This window comes from Brassica napus, chromosome C8 (genome assembly GCF_020379485.1).
Source record: "Brassica napus cultivar Da-Ae chromosome C8, Da-Ae, whole genome shotgun sequence".
Lineage (NCBI taxonomy): Eukaryota > Viridiplantae > Streptophyta > Magnoliopsida > Brassicales > Brassicaceae > Brassica > Brassica napus.
Genome location: NC_063451.1, coordinates 45,858,688 through 45,879,458, shown reverse-complemented (window position 1 = coordinate 45,879,458; position 20,771 = coordinate 45,858,688). Strand labels below are relative to the sequence as shown.

The 20,771-nt window shown below is 36.6% G+C and overlaps 6 protein-coding genes across 17 annotated transcripts; 4 read left to right on the top strand and 2 right to left on the bottom strand.

Annotated features, from left to right (window-relative positions):
* The first annotated feature begins 1,778 nt into the window (after positions 1-1,778).
* Positions 1,779-4,658, top strand: LOC106411706 (transmembrane 9 superfamily member 2). Its single transcript, XM_013852513.3, has 7 exons — positions 1,779-2,036; positions 2,224-2,264; positions 2,488-3,073; positions 3,143-3,280; positions 3,365-3,521; positions 3,603-4,087; positions 4,171-4,658. The coding sequence occupies exons 1-7, from the start codon at positions 1,894-1,896 to the stop codon at positions 4,388-4,390; spliced, it is 1,770 nt and encodes a 589-aa protein (XP_013707967.1). The 5' UTR covers positions 1,779-1,893; the 3' UTR covers positions 4,391-4,658.
* Positions 4,659-4,812: 154 nt separating this feature from the next.
* LOC106411707 (WEB family protein At5g16730, chloroplastic-like) lies at positions 4,813-5,526 on the top strand. Its single transcript, XM_013852514.2, has one exon. It carries the CDS (start codon positions 4,813-4,815, stop codon positions 5,524-5,526), a length of 714 nt encoding a protein of 237 aa, XP_013707968.1.
* Positions 5,527-6,128: 602 nt separating this feature from the next.
* On the top strand, positions 6,129-7,817 carry LOC106411648 (protein BASIC PENTACYSTEINE2-like). 3 transcript variants are annotated; one of them, XM_048765268.1, is made up of 3 exons: positions 6,299-6,431; positions 6,752-7,604; positions 7,638-7,817. In XM_048765268.1, exons 1-2 carry the CDS (start codon positions 6,417-6,419, stop codon positions 7,598-7,600), a joined length of 864 nt encoding a protein of 287 aa, XP_048621225.1. In that variant the 5' UTR covers positions 6,299-6,416; the 3' UTR covers positions 7,601-7,604; positions 7,638-7,817. The 3 variants fall into 3 exon arrangements, with proteins under 3 accessions (XP_013707903.1, XP_048621225.1, XP_013707901.1); XM_013852449.3 differs by having other exon boundaries at positions 6,129-6,354; positions 6,752-7,817; XM_013852447.3 differs by having other exon boundaries at positions 6,752-7,817.
* A 1,069-nt stretch (positions 7,818-8,886) lies between these two features.
* Positions 8,887-9,910, top strand: LOC106413975 (zinc-finger homeodomain protein 14). The gene has a single exon (XM_013854693.3). It carries the CDS (start codon positions 9,265-9,267, stop codon positions 9,781-9,783), a length of 519 nt encoding a protein of 172 aa, XP_013710147.1. The 5' UTR covers positions 8,887-9,264; the 3' UTR covers positions 9,784-9,910.
* A 700-nt stretch (positions 9,911-10,610) lies between these two features.
* On the bottom strand, positions 10,611-14,239 carry LOC106416126 (65-kDa microtubule-associated protein 7-like). 5 transcript variants are annotated; one of them, XM_013856962.3, is made up of 12 exons: positions 14,045-14,239; positions 13,775-13,949; positions 13,121-13,351; positions 12,784-13,044; positions 12,493-12,708; positions 12,269-12,424; positions 12,039-12,198; positions 11,808-11,959; positions 11,648-11,735; positions 11,502-11,575; positions 11,343-11,417; positions 10,611-11,265 (listed from the first exon to the last, which is right to left on the bottom strand). In XM_013856962.3, exons 2-12 carry the CDS (start codon positions 13,850-13,852, stop codon positions 10,933-10,935), a joined length of 1,824 nt encoding a protein of 607 aa, XP_013712416.1. In that variant the 5' UTR covers positions 13,853-13,949; positions 14,045-14,239; the 3' UTR covers positions 10,611-10,932. The 5 variants fall into 5 exon arrangements, with proteins under 5 accessions (XP_013712416.1, XP_022564095.1, XP_013712415.1 ...); XM_022708374.2 differs by having other exon boundaries at positions 13,148-13,351; XM_013856961.3 differs by having other exon boundaries at positions 13,775-13,952; positions 14,045-14,203.
* A 3,093-nt stretch (positions 14,240-17,332) lies between these two features.
* On the bottom strand, positions 17,333-20,035 carry LOC106412302 (RNA demethylase ALKBH10B-like). 6 transcript variants are annotated; one of them, XM_022707483.2, is made up of 8 exons: positions 19,908-20,035; positions 19,081-19,636; positions 18,820-18,923; positions 18,622-18,739; positions 18,428-18,545; positions 18,248-18,362; positions 18,020-18,174; positions 17,333-17,940 (listed from the first exon to the last, which is right to left on the bottom strand). In XM_022707483.2, the coding sequence occupies exons 2-8, from the start codon at positions 19,547-19,549 to the stop codon at positions 17,535-17,537; spliced, it is 1,485 nt and encodes a 494-aa protein (XP_022563204.1). In that variant the 5' UTR covers positions 19,550-19,636; positions 19,908-20,035; the 3' UTR covers positions 17,333-17,534. The 6 variants fall into 6 exon arrangements, with proteins under 6 accessions (XP_022563204.1, XP_022563202.1, XP_013708673.1 ...); XM_022707481.2 differs by having other exon boundaries at positions 19,828-20,023; XM_013853219.3 differs by having other exon boundaries at positions 18,248-18,360; positions 18,432-18,545; positions 19,828-20,023.
* Positions 20,036-20,771: the final 736 nt, after the last annotated feature.

Genomic DNA, 20,771 nt, shown 5'->3' with positions numbered 1-20,771 from the left:
ACCAAGCATATCATATATCTTTGGAACCGAAAAATAGAAACCGAACTAAGGACCAAATGAGTACTTAAATTTTTAAAATACAAATTATATACCTTTTAACATAACTAAACCATTAACAAAATTTATACTATTAATAAAACTATACGTGGTAATGATCACGTCATATGTAAACATGTTTGAATAATCACATATTCATGGAGATTTACTGTTAAAGTGATTATATAATAGATTATGGGAGAATAATAAATGAGTTCATTTAAATTATGTAAAGTATTTATATAGTTAGAGAAATATAAGGTAAGATCAAATAAACAGTTAAGTCTAATGAAATGGTTCAACGAGCTTGTTTAAGTAGATTTTTTAGCACTTCTTCTCTTTTAATAGTATAAATATCAATATTAGAATAGAAAACTTATCATTATCTATAATGTATTATTCCATATTAGTTTAACAAATTAAGTTTATTCATTTCAATATAAGTCTATGCATATTGTAATCTATTTTCCATGAGAGTCGATAATTCTTCTTCTTTATACTCGCATCAGTGTTAGAGGCAAGATCAAAATCCTAGTGGGTAAAATAAATTTTCTATAGTTTGGTGTTCTTTTTTAAAGAAACAAAATGTTGGGAAAGAAAGAAAGTCACAAAACTTCCTCTTCCTAACGTGAAGTCGAGCTCTTCATGAGGTTATACCAATTTTAATGATTTTTCTATCACCTTCACAATCACTGATCATATGGCCAGGTTCATAGCACTTTATATCATCAATTTTTATTGGCTATAGACATTCCAGCCTTAAATCAAATTTTTGTATGCACTAGTAATCTAAAATTCTAATTAGTTTGTGAGTCGAGTTCCAATTATAACATCAACTGTAGTTTATGAAATCAATTGATAATTCCCTAAATCAACATCCACATCCACATCCACATCAAACGTTGAAATGTTTTTGAAAATTCTAAAATCTAATTGAGAAACTACTCACATATAAAATAATCAAAACACAAGACTAAAAGTGCTCCAAGCAACATAAATGTTTTCCAACACCACTTATATGGAAAAGTGGGCTACAAGAGCATGACATAATTACAACTTAGTGGATAGTCATTGGTCACGGTCCGCATATCCAAAACAAACGCATATCTTCAAAGAGATCAAAAGATTCAAAACTCTAGGGGCAGCAAGCAGAACCATTTGTCCAAAACATCTCTAACAAATGATGTAGACAATCAAGAGCAAGGTCTTAAAACACAAACAAGTAGCTCAAACCACTTACTTTAGGAAAGTTCAACGCCACACAGAAGGTATAATTTGTTTTTGTAGTTACTTGCATGGCTTTATGATTAATGGATTCATTAGAAAGGTAGAAACGTTGTAACTTCTCACTGGTTCATTAGTTGGATATTTTTCTTTATCATATAACATCAACGGTCATCCTTCATCTTCCGTACAAATATGTATAAAACAGCTACATCTATTCTATCAAAATGATTAGGATATTTGCATGTTGACACACCAATATTTATTTACTCACTAATTGAAAATAGGCTTGGCAGAATAATTTGGCGCAAAAGAAAGGTTTGGCAGAATAATAAATGGTCCCACCTGTGAGTTGAGTGAAGTGTAATTATCTTTCCAAGTGCTTAATAATTTCTCTCTAATCGTTTATAACTGTTAAATTGTTTTAGATGTTACAAAATAAATTTAGGAAAGCTTACAAAGTTATGAACATTAACTATTTTATCTTTTTTTTTTTTTTAATTCCTAATTAAATAAAGGGGTAAAATGTTTAAAAAAAAAATTAAGCTGACTCGAGTTTAATCCAAGAGAAGTGTGGTATATAAACGAAACATCGCCGTTCAGATCTCACGATTTGGGAGGGAGCAAAACGCAATGACGATGCTGCTCCTTCTACTCGGAGCCCTAATCTTATCCGACGCCGGCTACGTCAGATCCGACTCCTCGGACCACCGTTACAAGGAAGGAGACATCGTTCCTCTCTACGCCAACAAGGTCGGCCCATTTCACAATCCAAGGTAAACCAAAATCTCAACTCCAGATCTGAGATCGGTGAAAATTGATCGTTGATTACACAATGCGATTGATTTGTAAAAAAAGCTTGCGAGTGCATTACATTGTTGGAAACGTTCTCGTGTGTGTGTGTGTGTGTGTGTGATGGATCTGTGTTTAGATTTTGAATACTGATCCGATGGTGATTTGCAGTGAGACGTATCGCTATTTTGATCTTCCCTTCTGTGTTCCAGGTACTCTACTAGATTGATGATGATGATGATGATGATTATTATTAGATCATATCCCGGTTATGTATTGAACCGTTGGTTTAGCTTCCCTTTACTAAACCAATGTAATATATATACGAAACCATGTAACTAACTTTTAGCTAAGAAGCTTTAATTGAAAACATTCAATAATGATAACACAATTTGTTTCTGTTTTAATTTGAGCCAATTGATTTTTGGTTTCTAGAGGGTGTGAAAGAGAAGAAGGAAGCTCTAGGCGAGGTTCTGAACGGTGATCGTCTCGTTAGCGCACCGTACAAGCTCAACTTCAGAGATGAAAAGGACTCTGAGGTATACTGCAAAAAGAAGCTAAGCAAAGAAGAGGTGAAACACTTCCGCAAAGCTGTTGAGAAAGACTACTACTTCCAGATGTACTACGATGATCTCCCTATCTGGGGATTCATCGGCAAGGTTGACAAAGATATCAAATCTGATCCGAGCGAGTACAAGTATTTTTTGTATAAGCACATCCAGTTTGAGATTCTGTATAACAAGGACCGTGTGATCGAGATCAGTGCTAGGATGGATCCGCATTCTCTTGTTGATCTCAGTGAGGATAAGGAAGTGGATGCGGAGTTTATGTATAGTGTGAAGTGGAAGGAGACCGAGACTCCGTTTGAGAAGAGGATGGAGAAGTACTCTATGTCTTCTTCTCTTCCGCATCACTTGGAGATCCACTGGTTCTCCATTATTAACTCGTGTGTTACTGTCTTGCTTTTGACTGGGTTCCTTGCAACTATATTGATGCGAGTCCTCAAGAACGATTTCATGAAGTAAGTCGCTGCACTTCATGGTCGGCTAGTTTACATTTACTTTGTCTAAGTTTTATGTTTTTCCTGTAGGTATGCTCAAGACGAGGAAGCTGCTGATGATCAAGAAGAAACTGGATGGAAGTACATTCATGGTGATGTGTTTAGGTTCCCAACGCACAACTCTTTGTTTGCCGCTTCACTCGGGAGTGGTACCCAATTGTTTACACTGTAAGTCTCTCATAACTCTACTTACACTATATCTTCACTCTGACTAACCGTAGCTTTTTCTCATTGTTCCTCCACGCCCATCAGAACCATATTCATCTTCATGCTTGCTCTTGTTGGAGTGTTCTACCCATACAACAGAGGAGCACTCTTTACCGCTTTGGTGGTCATCTACGCTCTAACTTCAGGAATCGCCGGATACACATCCGCCTCTTTCTACTGCCAACTCGAAGGAAAAAGCTGGGTAAACATTTATACATAAAACCCTTTTCTCAAATCATCTTATACATAAACTAAAACTCATTCTTCCTTCACATTATTGCAGGTGAGAAACTTGTTACTCACTGGATGCCTCTTCTGCGGCCCTTTATTCCTAACCTTCTGCTTCCTCAACACCGTAGCCATAACCTACACAGCAACCGCAGCATTACCCTTTGGAACCATTGTTGTAATCGCCCTTATATGGACTCTAGTCACATCGCCTTTGCTCGTGTTAGGTGGCATCGCCGGTAAAAACAGCAAAGCGGAGTTCCAAGCGCCGTGCCGCACGACCAAATACCCCCGCGAGATTCCGCCGCTCCCTTGGTACAGAAGCGCCGTTCCTCAGATGGCCATGGCTGGTTTTCTTCCTTTCAGTGCCATCTACATCGAGCTTTACTACATTTTCGCTAGTGTGTGGGGTCACAGGATCTACACCATCTACAGCATCCTCTTCATCGTGTTCATCATCCTCATCATCGTCACTGCTTTTATAACCGTGGCGTTGACTTACTTTCAACTTGCTGCTGAAGATCACCAGTGGTGGTGGAGGTTCGTTAAACACTTGTCCATCATCTCTCTACTATTTTAAGAGAACTTGAGCCTGATTCTATAAACAAATTTCGATTTTGCAGATCATTCCTTTGCGGTGGATCTACGGGTTTGTTTATCTACGCATACTGCTTATACTACTACTACGCACGATCTGACATGTCTGGTTTCATGCAAACCTCGTTTTTCTTCGGGTACATGGCTTGCATTTGCTACGGATTCTTCTTAATGCTCGGGACTGTTGGCTTCCGTGCAGCCCTCCTCTTCGTCCGTCACATCTACCGATCGATCAAATGCGAGTAAGAAGTCTATCTTCTTACACTAGTTTCTTCTTCTGCCTCCTTAAGAATTTTGCTAGAACAAAGAAAGACAAAGAGATAGGTTGTTAGAACGAAGAGAGAGACACAATACATTGTTTGATTATAGTCTAAAGAAGCATCTCTTCTTCTCATTAAGAGGTTTTACTTTAGGGTGAGTCTCTCGCTTCTATATATATATTTTACAGATTGTAAAAGACGATCAACACTGCTTCATTGTATTGTATCTAATAAAATGTCAGAACACTTACCTACTCGCTGTTGTGTGTTTTGATCTCTTAAGAGTCTCTTGCTCTGTATGCACAGTGGCATATGGGCTTTATATTTCGGCCCAATTATAAAAAGTTCATAGAATAAATAGAACCTCTTCAACCCTAGAGTTTGAGATTTCTTTTGGATCAAGCAACAATGGATCTCCCGCGAGACGTGGAGACGACCAATCACTCTTTAGAGATTCCGATCACCATGGATGCTCTCCAGAAGAAACTCTTCGCGGCTCAAGGGTCTCAGCTTCGTCTATATGAACAGTACATGTCTTCGGTTTCAAGATTGAAGAAGAAAGATCAAGTCATCGACCTCGTTAGATCTGAGGCGAGTATCAACGCGCAGGCTCTGAAGAAACTCGATGAAGAGGATCAGATACTGAGAGGTGAGTACGATGATTTGGTGAATCAGTGCAATGATTTGAAAAGAGAATGCTTCATTTATCAACTAGATCTTGAAGCATCGAAGCGTTCTGGGAACAAATCAGAACAAAGGGCCAGGGAAGCAGATTCTCGGGCTCGAGTTCTTGAGCAAGAACTGAAACACGTGTATTCTATAATTAAGAAGCATGAATCTTTAGTTGATTCAGTTTTGGCAACGATCGTTAGTGAAGACGAGACTAAGTTGAGCAAATGGGATCAGAAACCGTCAATGCAAAAGGCTGCGTCTTTGGTTTCATTGGTGACAGAGATGCACAACGAAAAACACTTTCTCACCTTGAAGCTGGATAGAGCGGAGCAAGAAGTGAAACGTGTGAGGGAGCAAAACAGAGAGCTGAAGAAAGAGAACCTCAAGTTGTCGAAGCAGGGTAGGATGAGTCATCTTACTTCCAAGAAGAGAAAAGAGAAAGACGCCTAGGAACGATGAACAGTCGAGGATCTATTGATGGATAATCTCAGGTAGTGATGAAACCATTTTTACAGTTTATGTCTATTTGAATTTGAATTTGATTGAATAGAATGTTGTGAGGGACAAGCTCTGACTATGATCAATGCAAGTGTATAGAATATGGGAATGAAACAGATGCAACTCGGTAGTTTTTAAAAGGGTATGTCTCAGTTTGGAAACACAGAACATAGAAATTATATATATTACCAAAATGTTCGTGCTTTACACAACTACAATTGGAAATGTTTTTTTATAAATAGTAAACATGTTATATCCACGATCCATACGTAACAAAAGATTATAGTAAGAATAATATTCATTCAATAAATGTACAAGTCTCCTCTTCCATCGTAATCTCCTTTTAATCAAATGATCTCATTGCCTTTAAAAAAATGGTAATGAAAAGATGTCTAAGAAAGACTTTAATGTGTGTGGGCTTTGGTTTTTGTCTTCTTCTCAAATGGCTTTCCTTATCTTTTATGTTCCTTCACAGACCAAACATAAAAATAGTCTGAAAGAAGCCTTTTAGGATATTTATTTTAGAAACAGATATAATTTTTAATTAGAAAATGTTTCAATTTTAGGGTTCTCTTCTGTTCCACTCAAAAATAAAAACCCTTTCCCTTTCTTCAGATCTCTTTTTTTTTTTTCCCCTCTTCTTATCGTATCATCTCTCTCCTCTCTCTTCAATCTCTTTCCCCAATCTCTCTCTCAGGTTTCTCTCTCCTCTCTCTCCAGAAGGGAAAAAAAAATTCCCTTAAAGAAACCCGCTTGTTTGTTTAACCAAATCTCTCTCATGTAAGCTTTCTCTCTCCTAATCCATTACCATCTATCATGTCTCTCTCTCTTTTGAATTTACAATGGGACCTTTCTGTGTACTGTTGCCCCCTCTCTTTTTCTTTATATATATACAGTTTCATTAGATTTTGGTTGTTGAAATACTCGATCCATGTCTAGTTTCCTTAGATCTAGCTCTGGATTCTCCAGATCTATAATCTCTATATTGTATCTGCATGTTAGTGTCCACAAGATCTAATATGTTTTTACCTATTGGTATAAGAAATGTTAATTTTGCTGTGCTGCATTCCGACACGAACAGGAAAGAAATTGAGCTTCTGTTCTGTCTGAATTTGGATCTGAATCTGTTTTATTTTATTTGAAACATTTTAAATATTACTTTTTTTTTTTTTTGTAGATCTTTGCGATGGATGACGATGGGTTTCGCAATTGGGGTTACTACGAACCAGCGGCTGCTACATCGTTCAAAGGTAACCTCGGTTTGCAACTAATGCCAACCATCGATCGCAACACTAAACCGTTTCTACCCGGTCGAGATCCTAATCTAATGATCGGCCAAACCGGTTCATACCACCACCACCAGCACCACCCTGAGCCTCACATGAGCTACAATTGGATTAACCAACACAAAGACAAGTTCTTCAACATGTTACCCGTCACAACCACTCCTAATTACGGAAATGTCCTCCCCCAAACTTCCTCATCCCCATCGATGCACATGAATCTCCACCATCACCATCATCAAACCGAGGAACACCCGGTTAAATGCGAACCGGACATTGTCGAGTCCAAGAAGAGGAAGCCTAATTCAAAAGCTGGTGGGGCCCCAACAAAGGCGAAGAAGCCTCGTAAACCAAAAGAGGAGAACGGTGACAGCAACAACGCTAACGTTTCGCGAGTCAAACCGGCTAAGAAAAGCTTCGACCTGGTTATCAACGGAGTGAACATGGACATTTCCGGTTTACCCGTACCGGTCTGCACCTGCACTGGAGCTCCTCAGCAATGCTACCGTTGGGGATGCGGAGGTTGGCAATCTGCGTGTTGCACCACGAACATATCGATGCATCCGTTGCCGATGAGTACTAAGCGGCGTGGGGCGAGGATCTCGGGGAGGAAGATGAGTCAAGGCGCGTTTAAGAAGGTTCTTGAGAAACTTGCTTCTGATGGGTTTAACTTTGGGAGCCCGATTGATCTTAAGAGCCATTGGGCAAGACATGGGACTAACAAGTTCGTCACCATCAGATGATTAGTTATCGTTACTTTGCTTTACTTTTTGTTGGGAGTCTGTTTGTTTGTTTGTCTGAGAGGAAGAAAGCGACTTAGAAAATCTGCAGGGAAGTTTGAATTCTTCTTTTTTGTATTTTTTTCCCTTCCTTCTGTTATCGTTATAAACATTTCACTGACTTGTAATAGTAAGTTGTAACAGATAATTCTTTTCAATTAAATGTTTTCTCAGATTACTATTAATCGTGCAACAATTTGTACTAGTCGTTGAATTTGTTCTCATTAACAATCCAAATTTAATTAATACTAATACAGAGAATAAACATGATTAGAGACAATTATTTAGACAAACAGAGTAGTAAGTAATGCATGTGGGTTGAAATCTATTACTACCAAGTACTAAGTAATACGTGTGGTTTGAAATCGGGGTGGGAGTTTAAGACAAGAAAAGATAAGAGAGAGAGAAGTCTGTTTATGATTTTTTTTTTTTTGTATATTTGGTTAGACTATCTATATTCTATAGGGTGTGATTGTTATCATTTAACTGTAAACTAACCACTTCGTTTGCTAATTACACAAATGAAAAGTAGGTGCAACAAACATGCGGTCTAGATATTCAACTTGTGGGTCACACAATTGCTTGAAAACTCATAACCGGTTTTGCTAAACATCTAAGAAAAATAAAGCTTTTCGGCTCTTTTCCTTACAAATGAAATCTGAATGGTTAAGATCAACTCATCTTTGCTCTTTTACGTATCAATAGTGTGACTAGTGGCATTTAGTTGAAATCTTTGCTTCTTTTTGTTTCTCAATGTATTTAGAAAACATGTGACTAGTGTTTACAATATTTTAAAAGTTTAAACTATAAATATTCTGGTTATCATATTTAGAATACATGTGACCACTCAGTCCAATCCAACCTCATGATATTATTCATTACTAATAGATTAATCTTTTTCTTGATTTGCTTAATTTAATTAATCTTATTGCTATAAAACAATTCACTTATAGATTTGTTCATAAGTAGTTTTCTTTAGATGCCAAAAATGAAGAAGGTATTTTCATTTATTAACACAACTGTTTTAAAAAAATTACATAGAAAAAAGTTTCCGAATTTATAAAAAAATTGTTTTTTTCAAAAATCCTCACTAAATTGTTTTAGGTCTCTAGTATCTCTCGTGGACAGCCCTGACTGTTTTAAGTCAACAAGTCTACTACACATTTGTTGGTTACTACTAGTTTCTCTAATCTATTGCTTTGTTATTAGCTATCAAAAAACCATTTCACCACACTAGTTAAAACTTGGCTTATAACCTGTTTCTGAACAATAATTATGGGTAAATGACAACTCTACGAGCTAAAAGTCAAGATATGAAATCAATTTTGAAAATTATTGGACGTAAGAAAAAAGCAAAAGCCAGTAAAACAGTTCAGAAAGTAGAGGTTTCACATTTATTATGACACCTAATAAAAACATGTAAGTACGAAATCTTAAGACAGTAATTGTAACAATAGTTTTGCCTTTTTGTAACTCCCTTTTTTTTTTGTTCACTCCTTTTTGTAACTCCCAACTCTACTTTCTGACACAAACAGCATATCATATCTTAACCCAAACCAAAGCCTAAAACCAAGTTTATTTACTCAAACTCTCAGAACAACTATTAGAGAGAAAAAAAGAAACAAGAGATGCAGAGTTCTTGTCTCTACAAAGAATGCATGCGCAACCACGCGGCCAAGCTCGGCTCTTACGCCGTCGATGGCTGCCGCGAGTACTCTCAACCATCCACCGGAGATCTCTGCGCCGCCTGTGGTTGCCACCGGAGCTACCACCGTCGCATTGAAGTACAACCTTCTGGTCAAGTTACTCGCGCGCGGTTCCCTTTCACGAGCTTGAGGCGCGTGAAGCAGCTGGCGAGGCTGAAATGGAAAGCAGCTGCGGAGGACAGAGAAGAGCAAGAAGAGCAGGAGGAGGAGGACACAGAGGAGACTTCTACGGAAGAGAGGATGACGGTAAAGCGTCGGAGGAAGTCGAAATTCACGGCGGAGCAAAGAGAGGCGATGAGAGATTACGCAGCGAAGCTGGGATGGACGTTGAAGGATAAGAGAGCGGTTAGAGAAGAGATAAGTATCTTCTGCGAAAGGATTGGTGTTACTCGTTATCTTTTCAAGACTTGGGTTAACAATAACAAAAAGTTTTATCACTAATCATTAACTAAATCCTTAGTTAAAAGTAGCATAATTCTAGTTCCATTTCATTTTCACTCCTAATGTTATTCTTCTTGTCATCCTTAATGTTCTTCTTATTTTTAATGCAATAATCTTGTTACTATTACTAGGGGTTTATTGCGTGTATTTTTATTTAATGATGTCCTTAATTAGTACTGGCTTCACTCCTTAATTGTCTTTATTAATCCTACTTTTACGTCGGTGGGTTTTGAGTTTTGACAAGACAACTAGCTGACGCTTAATTTGTGGCCACTACTGCTAACCAATCAGAATATTATGCGAAAATAATTTTTAAGTAGTTGAAATGCACCGTGGACTATAAATACATGTCTTTGCTTTTTTGAACAAAAATACATAATTATTTGTTTTCACAACGAATTATTACTGCATATCTAATTTAAAAATTTTGTAATCGAATAATGAAAAGACAATTGGTTACGGAAATAACTCAACACTGAATTTGTCTCTTTATTTTGAGATTTTGTTACTAAAAATTATAATGACGTAATCAAAGTCAATAAAACTTGTAATAGTTCCTTTTAGAAAATAATACAAATAAATTATATAATATTCGTAAACCCATATTAGTTGACTAAAAAGAAAGTAATCTACAAAAAAGAACATCTCAACTCGTCTATGGGCCCAGAAGGACTATATATTGTTATTGGGCATTTCAATACCGATAAGAGCTTTTTGGAGAAAGCTCGTTGAGTGATTTTTCAAATTGAAAAGTCTCTGACAAACCTCAAACAGAAGGGAAACCACTACATAGTCAAAACCAAGAGAAGAAGATGACCATTGCTCTGTAATCAAACAAACAATATCTCTCAATACCTGCATCTGGTGAGCAAACAAAGAGCACCATATACACACACACACATTACACAAATTCACCAACACACCAAAAAGAAAAGACAATCTTGAAGCTATAAGAACATAACATCCATCAGTTTCTACTCTTCTACTATTAATATCCTAAAGTCAGTCACAAAAAGTCAACTCAAAGTGTCACACACACACACACACACACATAACGGTCATTAATATGTCAACAAATTACACCTCCTTCTGATCACATTCATCTCTAACCTCCCAACTCCTACTCCGTTAACTGCTTCAAACAGACACTCAGTTATGTAAGGGCGAATCTGGTTCAGAGTAAGTGTATGTAGAAGCAGAATCTTCCTTTGGTATAGCCACAAAGTTCAAAGGAGCTGTTGATAGTTTCCTCACTTCCTTGAAATATCCATTCTGGCCATGATGACCTGAGTAAGATCTTGGGGTCATCATAACGTCGCTATTTGCTCCTCCTGCTGAGTTTCTGCGAGGTGTAGGAGGCATAGATACATTCCCACTGTAACCATTGACCTTTCTTATGCTGTTGCTTCTTCTTGGACTCGGTTTTGATCCATAAATGGATTCCCTCCGGTTTAATGACAGATCCTGCATCTTCTTCTGATCCTGCAAAAGAAATAACAAGCTCGTTTTAACGCATGCAAGCCGTATTGCAAACCTTTAAAGAGAGCATTATGACAAACCCTGTAACGTTTCTTTTCCTCTTCCTGTTGTTTCCTTGTCAGTTTGTAATCTTCAAGTATGGATACCAATCGAACCTGTAGGAAAACCATAGTCAAAAGGAGTGAGCTTTCAAAAATCTAAGAATGTGTCTACTACTTTAATGTTTACTTTTTACTTACACCATCGTATAGAAATGACTTCTGTGTTTGTTCCTCCCATAAAAGTGTTTTCTTGATGAGATTGTCAACCATTGCTACAGAAAAACAATAAACATAAGCTAAAGATCTCATGTGAATGTAGTGGACAAGACTCACAAGAAACATACATGGAATCTTGTTTACTGTAACCCTAGCTCGTTCAGCATGCTTTAGGTTTACATGTCCTCCTCTTCCAGCGCTGTATCGGTTCTCATCCTGAAACCAAACAAGGCATTACTCACTTACACACCATTCAACGAACCCATTCTCGGCCAGTTTTCTTCTTACCTGGTTGTATTCTTCTAACCAGTTCTCCTCTTCACAAGCAGATAGCCAACGGTCAATCCTATCAATAATCTCTTTCCGGCTCTGTGCCTCTTCTTTGATTCTGTTTATCTGCGCTTCGATGTTAGCAAGAAGCTCTGAAGGGTCCACTAACCCTGAAGAAACGTCAGGATCATCAGCAAGAGAACCAGTTGTGAGGATAACATAAAACTCTGATTAGTATTTTTTTTTTACCAGAGTCAATCAAAGCAGTTGATTTCTCAAGAGATGTGCTTGTGTCAGGTTCAATGTGAGCCAATCTGCAAAGATTCTCCAACTCAGACCTTCTTTTCATCACCAGCTCCTTCATTCTACTAGATTTCAGCTTGTTGAAACGGTCTACTTCTGCAGACACCTAATAATACAATTGGTTGAGACTAATGACACTTAAAGTTGGTAAAAAGAAAAGAGTTTTTTGTTGTTACCTGTTCAATTGTTTCAGTAGAAAGGATGTTTGGCTCTGTGACATCAGATTCAGATGATCTCACAACACAACTGACTCTTGCAAATCTCATTCTATCTTCCTGAGGTGTGTCCATTAGATTCCATAGCTCCAAAAGTGACTCCACCACATCCTTCAACTGCAACACAAAAGGTTAAAATCCTAAACCATAACCATTGAGATTGAAGACATGTTTTACTATCTAACATTTTGAAAGCGGAGTCTCCTCTCAGTTTTCAGCTTTTCAATCATTTGCTGTAAACCATCCAACGTCTCATCGCTAATGTTAGTAGACTGCTCGTGGTTAGTCCTATGTAAACTCGGGTGAACCTCGCTAACAGTCTGACAAAAGTCAACTCCAAGAACACCGCATAGAGCGTGCACCTCGTTCACATAATCCAACACCTTGTTTAAACGATCCGCCTGCAATTAAAAAACAAAGAACAAATGAGTATTTCATCTTCTTATGTATTCATGAGAAACAATCTTCTTCCTCACCTTCTCCTTCTGAAGCGAGCGGAGATGTGTTTGATACTCGTTAAGCTTCCTTAGAGTCAAGTCTTGATCATCATCAAGAGTCAAAGAATCAATCATGGCTTTGTTGTAACCAGAGATCTCGCCGCTCATCTTCTCAATCTGCGCCTTTACATCCACAAACTGCTTCACTCTCTCATCTTTCTGCAACCTCAAATCCTCAAGTAGAGGCCTCACATAAGCAAGCTTTTCTTTCAATGATTTTGAAGAACCTTTCTCTTTGATCTGCAACAACCAAAAATAAATAAATAAAAACTTTCCAAGATAGAAGTTAACATTCAGAAACTAGGTGCACACATACCGGTGAGTGGATGTTTAGGACACCAACCGGTGAGTGGATGTTTAAGACACCAAGAGCAGCCATTATAGAAGCAACCTCAGCTTCAATTGATACAAGTGATTGATGAAGCTGTGCCTTGGAGTTTGCAGCCTCGTCTACTTTTCTTCTGTAGATTTCTAGACATTCCTTCTCCAACTCCATTAGCATCCGGTCTTTCTCAGCATCACTCTCACCAATATCAACCCATATCTTCTGCTCCATACCCAAAAAAAAACAAAATTTACCATTAAACCCATCAAAATAACATTTCTAACAGATTACATGTAGAAGAAAAAAGGTGAAGACTTTATCATGTAATTTGAATACTACACAAAAACCCAAATTCTAGAACGAGAGACAAAGTTCACAGTAACCCCTTAAACCTAAAAAGGAGAAGACTTTATCCTATAGAAAAAAAAAAAAAACAGAGTTGTTCTGTGAATCATCGTTTTCAAGAACCCTAAATGTAGAAGAAAAGGTGAAGACTCTATCCTATAATTTGAATACTACACAAAAAACCCAAATCCAAAAACGAGAGATAAAGTTCACAGTAACCCTTTAAACCTAAAAAGGAGAAGACTTTATCCTATAGTGACCGTTATCAAGAAGAAGAGAGAGAGAGGTTGAAGAAGAGACCTGAAGCTCTTGAAGCAGAGCATTACAAGTAGTGTTTGTACGGAAAAAGAGACTCGTAGGGCTTCCAATCTCAAGCATTTCACCGAGTTTTTGCTTCTCCCTCTCGCTTATTTTCTCTCAACAGTTAGAATCTTGAACCAGAACAGAGAGAGAGCAGTGCTTGTGAGAACAATGGCTACTTAAAAAAATCAAAGAAACAACACAACTCAGCAGAGTTAACAAGTATCAGATCTGAAGCTCTTAACATAGAAAAAAAGCTTTTCTCATTACTTTTGCAGAGAGGAGAAAGATTGATCAGCGAAGCATAGAATTCCGAGCTAAAGTTGCAAGAAAAGAGAGGAGAGATCATGTTGAAGAATATATAAAGAAAGAAGTTTTTTTTTCTTTAATGAGAAAAAAAACTGAGCTTCTTTTTGTCATATTACATAAATGTTGTTTTTTTTTGGCCGTTACTTAAAATGTTACTTATTTAATATCCTGTTATGTTACATGGAAAAAATACGATACTATTAAAGGCGAGCTAATTAGGGAAAAAGGAATGAGATTTGGCTTCTTTATTAATATGCATATCGTAGTGTATAGTGTCATCATAATATATAATATGCCAGTCGTGGACCAACCAACCAATATGTATTAACTATTAAGTTAGTTTATACATCATATGATTAAAGTGATTTAAATTGTAAACTAGTTGATTTTCTAAGCAAAACAATTGCAATGAATAGACTAATACCGACATTGCAATGAAGCTTTTATCATGAGAAGAAAAAGTTAAAGCACTTGCAAACATAAATTCTTCTTTTTTTTGGTGTATGGAGCTTTGCATTAATGTAAAGTTGTAATGTTTTTTTTACAAGAAAAATACGCCAAAGTGGGGCCTAATCAAAAGGAGGATGTGGTGGTGGCCAATGTCACACCACTCCACTAGTTTCCATTAAGAAGTTGAAAATCTTATTCTCTTTATTAAATCATCATAAAGTTCGAATCCTATCCAAACCTTTCATTATTGCGCTCCACAACTACTAATCAAATATGCAATTATTATGACACTATTTATTTATATTCTGATATTTATGTGTGTATCTTAACCCATACTTAACCATAACCATACAAAACATAACAGATCAGTGTACGGAGAAGTCAATTTCCAATAAATTAAGGTGGGTGCTGATTAAAAAAAGAAGTCAAAATCATTTTGGTTAACAGCAAAAAAGGCGACCAGTACTGGTAAACATTGAATTATTAGCCGATAGTTTAAGTTCTAACCACTCCATATACGAATTAATAAGTTTCATGCAAAGTTGTACAATAATATTGTCTTGGCGCATCAATGATAAACAAACAATATATAAAGATCAACAATGGAGTTTTTAGTTAAAAAAAAACAAGATTGACAATGGAGTAGTCATATAAAAGATTGTGTTTGTCTCCTGTTCCATGAAGGTTGTTAAAATCTAAACATATTTAATTCTAGGAACACATTTGTTTTTATTTCCTATGGCTCGCTGAACTTTAATTATTTTTCGGATGTGCGATAAAAAAATACTCCCTCTGTTTTTTAATGTTGCATATTCTAGATTTTTCACACATTTTAATAAAACACATTAAATTTGCATATTTTTTGTGTTTATCTTTGCTTCATAATTTTAAACCAATAACAATTCAGTAAATGCAATTAAGTTTTTTAAAATTTGCAATTAGTTAATAAAACATGTCTTGAAAATGTAAAAAATTGATCTTTTTAAAACAAATTTTTTTCCTAGAATATGTAATATTAAGGAACAGAGAGAGTACTAAGTAATAATTGGTTCATGAATATAATTTCAATTTGCATATGTGTTGATGATTTGCATTTTATATATGATTATTACACAGATCAATAAAACACACACGCAAAAATGACATATATCATCTGAGAACTTGCATGGATTCTGCATCAAGAAAATAACAAGGGATTGATGAAAGATTGTGTTCTCTAATTTGTTTTGAAGGGTTAAGATAAGTTAAAACTAAAATGGGCGTGTGGTCGACCCCACATGTCTGGATACTAATTGCTTATATCATACTTCCTCTGTTTTTTTAAAATGGATGTTCTATAAAAATATTTTATTTCCAAAAGATGTATTTTTCATGTTTTCAAACTATATTTTGTCAACTAATAATGAAAAATTGTGTGTTTCAAAAATATTAATTACATTTCTTTTAATTCTATTGGTTTAAAAATATAAGAAATATAAAGTTACAAAAAACTATGCATTAATAACTAAGTTTTAATATGATTTCTTAATAAGTGTGAAAATCCTAGAACATTTATCTTTAAAAAATAGAGGGAGTATATTATATAGATCCAACTAATACAAGAAGTTAAAGATGTAATCATGTAAATGAGAATTGAAAAAAAAATTATTAGTGGAAAGAGAAAAGGATAAAATGTGATCATCACAAAAGGCAGAAGGGGTTGTTTGATTAGAGAAAGATATGAATATATGCCTCATTTCTCAAATGGCTCCTCCTCCTCCACTTCCTTTATTGCTATTTGTCTCTGTTTACACTTGTTTTGATTTCATACAATTTTTTTTTGGTAAACAGATTGATTTCATATAATAGTAGGAAGATTGGTGACAAACTAATGATCATTATTATACAATTCTAGATATTTAAGAAGACCACAAACCAATGCCCTTGAGAAATAATGGATTACATTCCTATATCAAAACTTCTATCAACGAAAACTATGCAAAACAAATTCATGTTGTACTTTACATGGTCCAACTTATAGATATGTAGATCTCTACTCGCCAATTCACTACGAGAAGAATTCTCTTGAATATCATTGAGTAGCTGACACAAGTCACACTAACATTCACAGAGTAATCACCACACGTGTAACTTGAAAAGAGCTTACGTTTTGTTAACGTAAAGGCACAATTCACAAACAGCACATGGATCTAATATATAGTCATATATTGCATCGAGGAGGAGGAGGAGGAAGAGGTTGTTGAATAAAATGATTTAGGCAATTACATCAGCAAACCCAGTACTGTTTCAATTATTTTTCGTTAGGTGAATACAATATATGTGTGAATACAGCTAGAGAACTCCAAGAAGCTAATTGGTCAAAACTTTTGACTCAAAGATAATGCTGACCAAACTTCAGAAACTGACAAAAGACATGTCTCTATCTGTACCGTCCGGTTTGAGACTTTCTTAACCGGATTGATGTTACAGTAGAGGTACTGTCTAGGACCACCATTGATTCAATGGAGATTCAAGGGTCACATAAGTCAACCTTGCAGACTGCATCATACTGTAATAGTTAGTAAGGAACTGGCAAAATTATGTCTGTTTTTTTAGACTCCTTTATGCCTATTCTTTTTAGTAGTCTGAAGCCCAACTTACTAAACTACTAGAGGAACTGGACTAAGCCAGCAACAAGCCCAAACATATGATTACTGTAGATGAAAACGATAAGACATAATATGTGGTTACAGAAAATGGCATGAATACAATTCTATTTTGTGGATGAGTAGTTATTGACAAGTATAGTTCACAAGCACGTTTGATTGTAAAGTTGATAACTAAGTGATTTCAGAGAGAAGAAAACGTCAAAACATGTAAATTTCGCTCGTTCTCTTTTTTCCTAATAAACAATTTTCTGAAGCAGCAAACAAAAAAAACAAAAAGAGATAACGTTTCATAGCATTAGCCGCTTTTTTTTTATAGTTTAAAAACTGCAGCTCCAAGTTTGTCTCTCTGCTCTCTATATCTTTCCTTCTGCACAGTTGTTTCCATTGCTGTCGTTGGATCTCTCTGTGGAGCCTAGTACAACCTGTTCTTGGGCTGAACCTGGTGGGAGGAACACACCAGTGCCAGGGACAGGCACTCTTGGCTGAGGTGGTGGCAGTAGCCAGCTCGTTCCCGCAGGTATGACACCACCTTGGAACGGCATTGGAGTGGCAAGCGGAGGAGAAGGTCCTTTGAATATAGTCTGCACACTGTTGTGATGATTATGCGGCGATCTGCTTGGCGGTGGACTCCAGTTAGTTCCTCCTATAGAGTTTCTCGGCTGAGATTTGGTGAAAGTGATGAGAATCCTCTTCTTTGGGATCGAGTGAACAGCAAACTTGGCAAGACCTGCGGATTTGCCTTCCACCAGAAGAAGAGATCTGTTCAAAACACCAAATGTAATTGATCATAAACGGAGTGAAAGATCAAAACTTTGCAAAACTTGAGAGTGAAAGTTACCCGGGAGTGAGAGACAGCTTGAGAGAGCCCTTGTAGTCTCCCGGATAATCAGAGACAATGACTCTTCCAAATGTGAAATCACATTCAGACAAGGACAAGACCCCAACCGGTCGTCCAAACCAGGGAACAAACATATGAGGCTGAGAGTGATCTCCCTATAGTTTCAGAACAAGACTTGCACTTAGTTATAAGAAAACAGATTAATTAGTTAAGAAAGACTAATTTAACCTCGTTGAAGAAATCAATGATGCATGCGTCTGGTTTCACAGGTATGATTTGCTTTGAGACCAAACGTTCAATGATGTCTGTAAGAAACGATGGGATTGGCTCTATTCTTCTATCTGCATTAAAAACTCATATCTCATGTTAACCTATACACAGAAGCTACAAGCATTCTTAACAGAGAACTTGCCTTTGATACTCTCATCATCATCAGGCATTGTATCAGCTATAGGGAGACCGAGCTGGATCATCTCGCGTCCATGTCCTCTATTTGGACGTTTATAACTCACATATGCCTCACCTGCTTTTGATCATGAAACTAACGGTTTCAAGACCTGAGATTCAAATCATTAGAAGAGTGTATAAAAAAAGATTCTTACTTTGGAGTTGACCTCTTCTTCCAGCGTTTCTCAGATTGTTTGCAATAGAAACCAATTGAGAAACTTCATTGGAATCAACCATTTTCTCATATAGCTTCAATCCTTCAACAACATTAACCTACACACAAACAAAAAAAAAAACAGAATTATTAGGTGTAAAGTATTAAAAAAATATTGAAGAAGATCCAAGTTACACACCAGTTTTGCTTCATACATCTCTTCAACAACAAAAGTCTTTGCTATGCTTGCAGGACACTCTTTATCTTTCTCTTCCTGTTTTTGCTCAGAACTGAGATTATTATCTGAAAGAAAGAAAGAAAACAACACATAATCAGAAGGTCTAGTATCAGTAAAGAGTCTATGGCTTCCACTATTAACATGTTCCACAGCCAAAAAAACTTTACTTTTCTTACAAGCAAGCAAGCTAAGAAGCCAACACAAAGAGACTATTTACATTACCTATCTTCTCCTCAGCAACAGACAACGCCTTATCATCACTTGCTACCTTAGTCTCACTGTTGTTTCTCACCATAGACTCAGCTCCTCCTCCTCCTCTGTAACCACCACCACCATGATGATGCTTGTTAAATCCAGGCCCTGATCTCCTCCCTCCAAACTCATCAGAACTGTAATAATGCCTTTGCTGAGGCCTTCCCTGTTGCTGCCGCCGCTTCAGAGCAGCTTGATGCAGAGAGTGAGAGATGTCAGCGATCGAGTAAAACTGCTGCATATAAAGAACTTGAGACCAGCTTGCTTGACGGTGTTGGATTGCTGAGACAACGGATTCGTATTCGTTTTGATCTCCGGCAGCCACTAGATGTTGGCAGAGGGAGTCGATGATGGCGTTGGCTGCGGCGAACTCCCCACGAATCCACGAGATAAACCCGTCTCGCCCGTCGGGGATCCAGTTACCCGGTGGCATTGCCATTTTGGTGGTAAGTGGTAACAATAAAGTTTGATTCTTTATTGGTTTTTTGATGTCAAAACACAAAGGCAAAGGTTACTTCAAACAGATCTGCAGAAACAGAGGAAAGATAATGAGATAGAAATTCAAGGAGATGTTATTGTAAATAGTTTAAAGATGTCAACTTTAACGTGATTCAGATAAAACCCAGGAAGAAAGTTGGTGAATTTCGGATTTAAAATATTAAAAAAAAATTAAAAAACGAATTATAGAATTTAAAAAAAAATGTAAGAGAGAATGACCATTAAAAATGTGAAGGTTTTTATTATGAGGCGAAACAGAACAGATCTGATAAAAAACAAAAAAAAAACAGAATGTTCACGTCGTGACGGTGAAGCCGAGTAAAGAGGTGTAATCTAGTTAAAAGTGATGATGTTTAAAGTGTTAAGGGGAAGCTTCGTAAAAGGCAAGAGTAGAGACAGATCTTAGGGTTTTTTTTAGGACAAGAAGTGATAAGTTTAGCTTAGTTAATAGTAATACGCATGCGTTTTAACAGAGTCTAAAACGGTGGCTTACTACTCGGATGACTTCACATCTCTCTCTCAATGAGTCTCAATCTCATTTTTTCTTCATTCATGAAATTTTTGTTGCAAATTGATAGTTCGGTCGTCGATAATAATTTCCAGAGATTACATTCACATTAGTGAGTTAAGGTACGTTTTGTGCAATTCATAGTTGGAACGAAATCGAGATTCCGCATCTTTTTAAAAGATGCTGATTATAAGTTGATTTATCTTCGTCTGTCTAGATGTTTAAACACAAGATTATCACGTCACCTTTAGCTTTATCTAATGGGCCTAATGACCCGATATGTCATATGATAAGATTCACATGTGGATCAAACATGGGCCTACAAGATAGATTCTAGATTTTGTTTTATTTTCTTGCAACAGACAGATTGTAGGCTTTGTTGGAACTTAGAAGTTATGTCCCTTTGAAATGGAAACACACACTCCCAAAAAGAACTTTCGTCACTTGTTTAATTATATGAGATTTGTCTTATGGTTGTTTCCAACTTTCATTATGTAAAATGAAACTTTAGATAATTCGGATCAGTATAATTAAACATATATACTTTGTGAAAGATGAGTCAGCTGAGTATGACTAGTAATCCAATCTTATTCTTACACTAATTACGGAATTTTTCTGCTTTCTTTACTAAAGTCGTTGATTAATTAATGGGATG

Coding starts and splice junctions, on each gene's coding strand:
- LOC106412302 (XM_022707483.2), bottom strand. CDS start 19,549: ATGGCAATGCCACCGGGTAACTGGATCCCCGACGGGCGAGACGGGTTT. Junction 18,546..18,621: donor AAGAAGAGGTCAACTCCAAA/GTAAGAATCTTT, acceptor CATGATCAAAAG/CAGGTGAGGCATATGTGAGT. Junction 17,941..18,019: donor AAGCTGTCTCTCACTCCCGG/GTAACTTTCACT, acceptor TGTTTTGAACAG/ATCTCTTCTTCTGGTGGAAG.
- LOC106411706 (XM_013852513.3), top strand. CDS start 1,894: ATGACGATGCTGCTCCTTCTACTCGGAGCCCTAATCTTATCCGACGCC. Junction 3,074..3,142: donor CTCAAGAACGATTTCATGAA/GTAAGTCGCTGC, acceptor TTTTTCCTGTAG/GTATGCTCAAGACGAGGAAG. Junction 3,281..3,364: donor GGTACCCAATTGTTTACACT/GTAAGTCTCTCA, acceptor CACGCCCATCAG/AACCATATTCATCTTCATGC.
- LOC106411707 (XM_013852514.2), top strand. CDS start 4,813: ATGGATCTCCCGCGAGACGTGGAGACGACCAATCACTCTTTAGAGATT.
- LOC106413975 (XM_013854693.3), top strand. CDS start 9,265: ATGCAGAGTTCTTGTCTCTACAAAGAATGCATGCGCAACCACGCGGCC.
- LOC106416126 (XM_013856962.3), bottom strand. CDS start 13,852: ATGCTTGAGATTGGAAGCCCTACGAGTCTCTTTTTCCGTACAAACACT. Junction 13,352..13,774: donor CTCTGCTTCAAGAGCTTCAG/GTCTCTTCTTCA, acceptor GGTATGGAGCAG/AAGATATGGGTTGATATTGG. Junction 12,709..12,783: donor GCTCGCTTCAGAAGGAGAAG/GTGAGGAAGAAG, acceptor TTTTAATTGCAG/GCGGATCGTTTAAACAAGGT.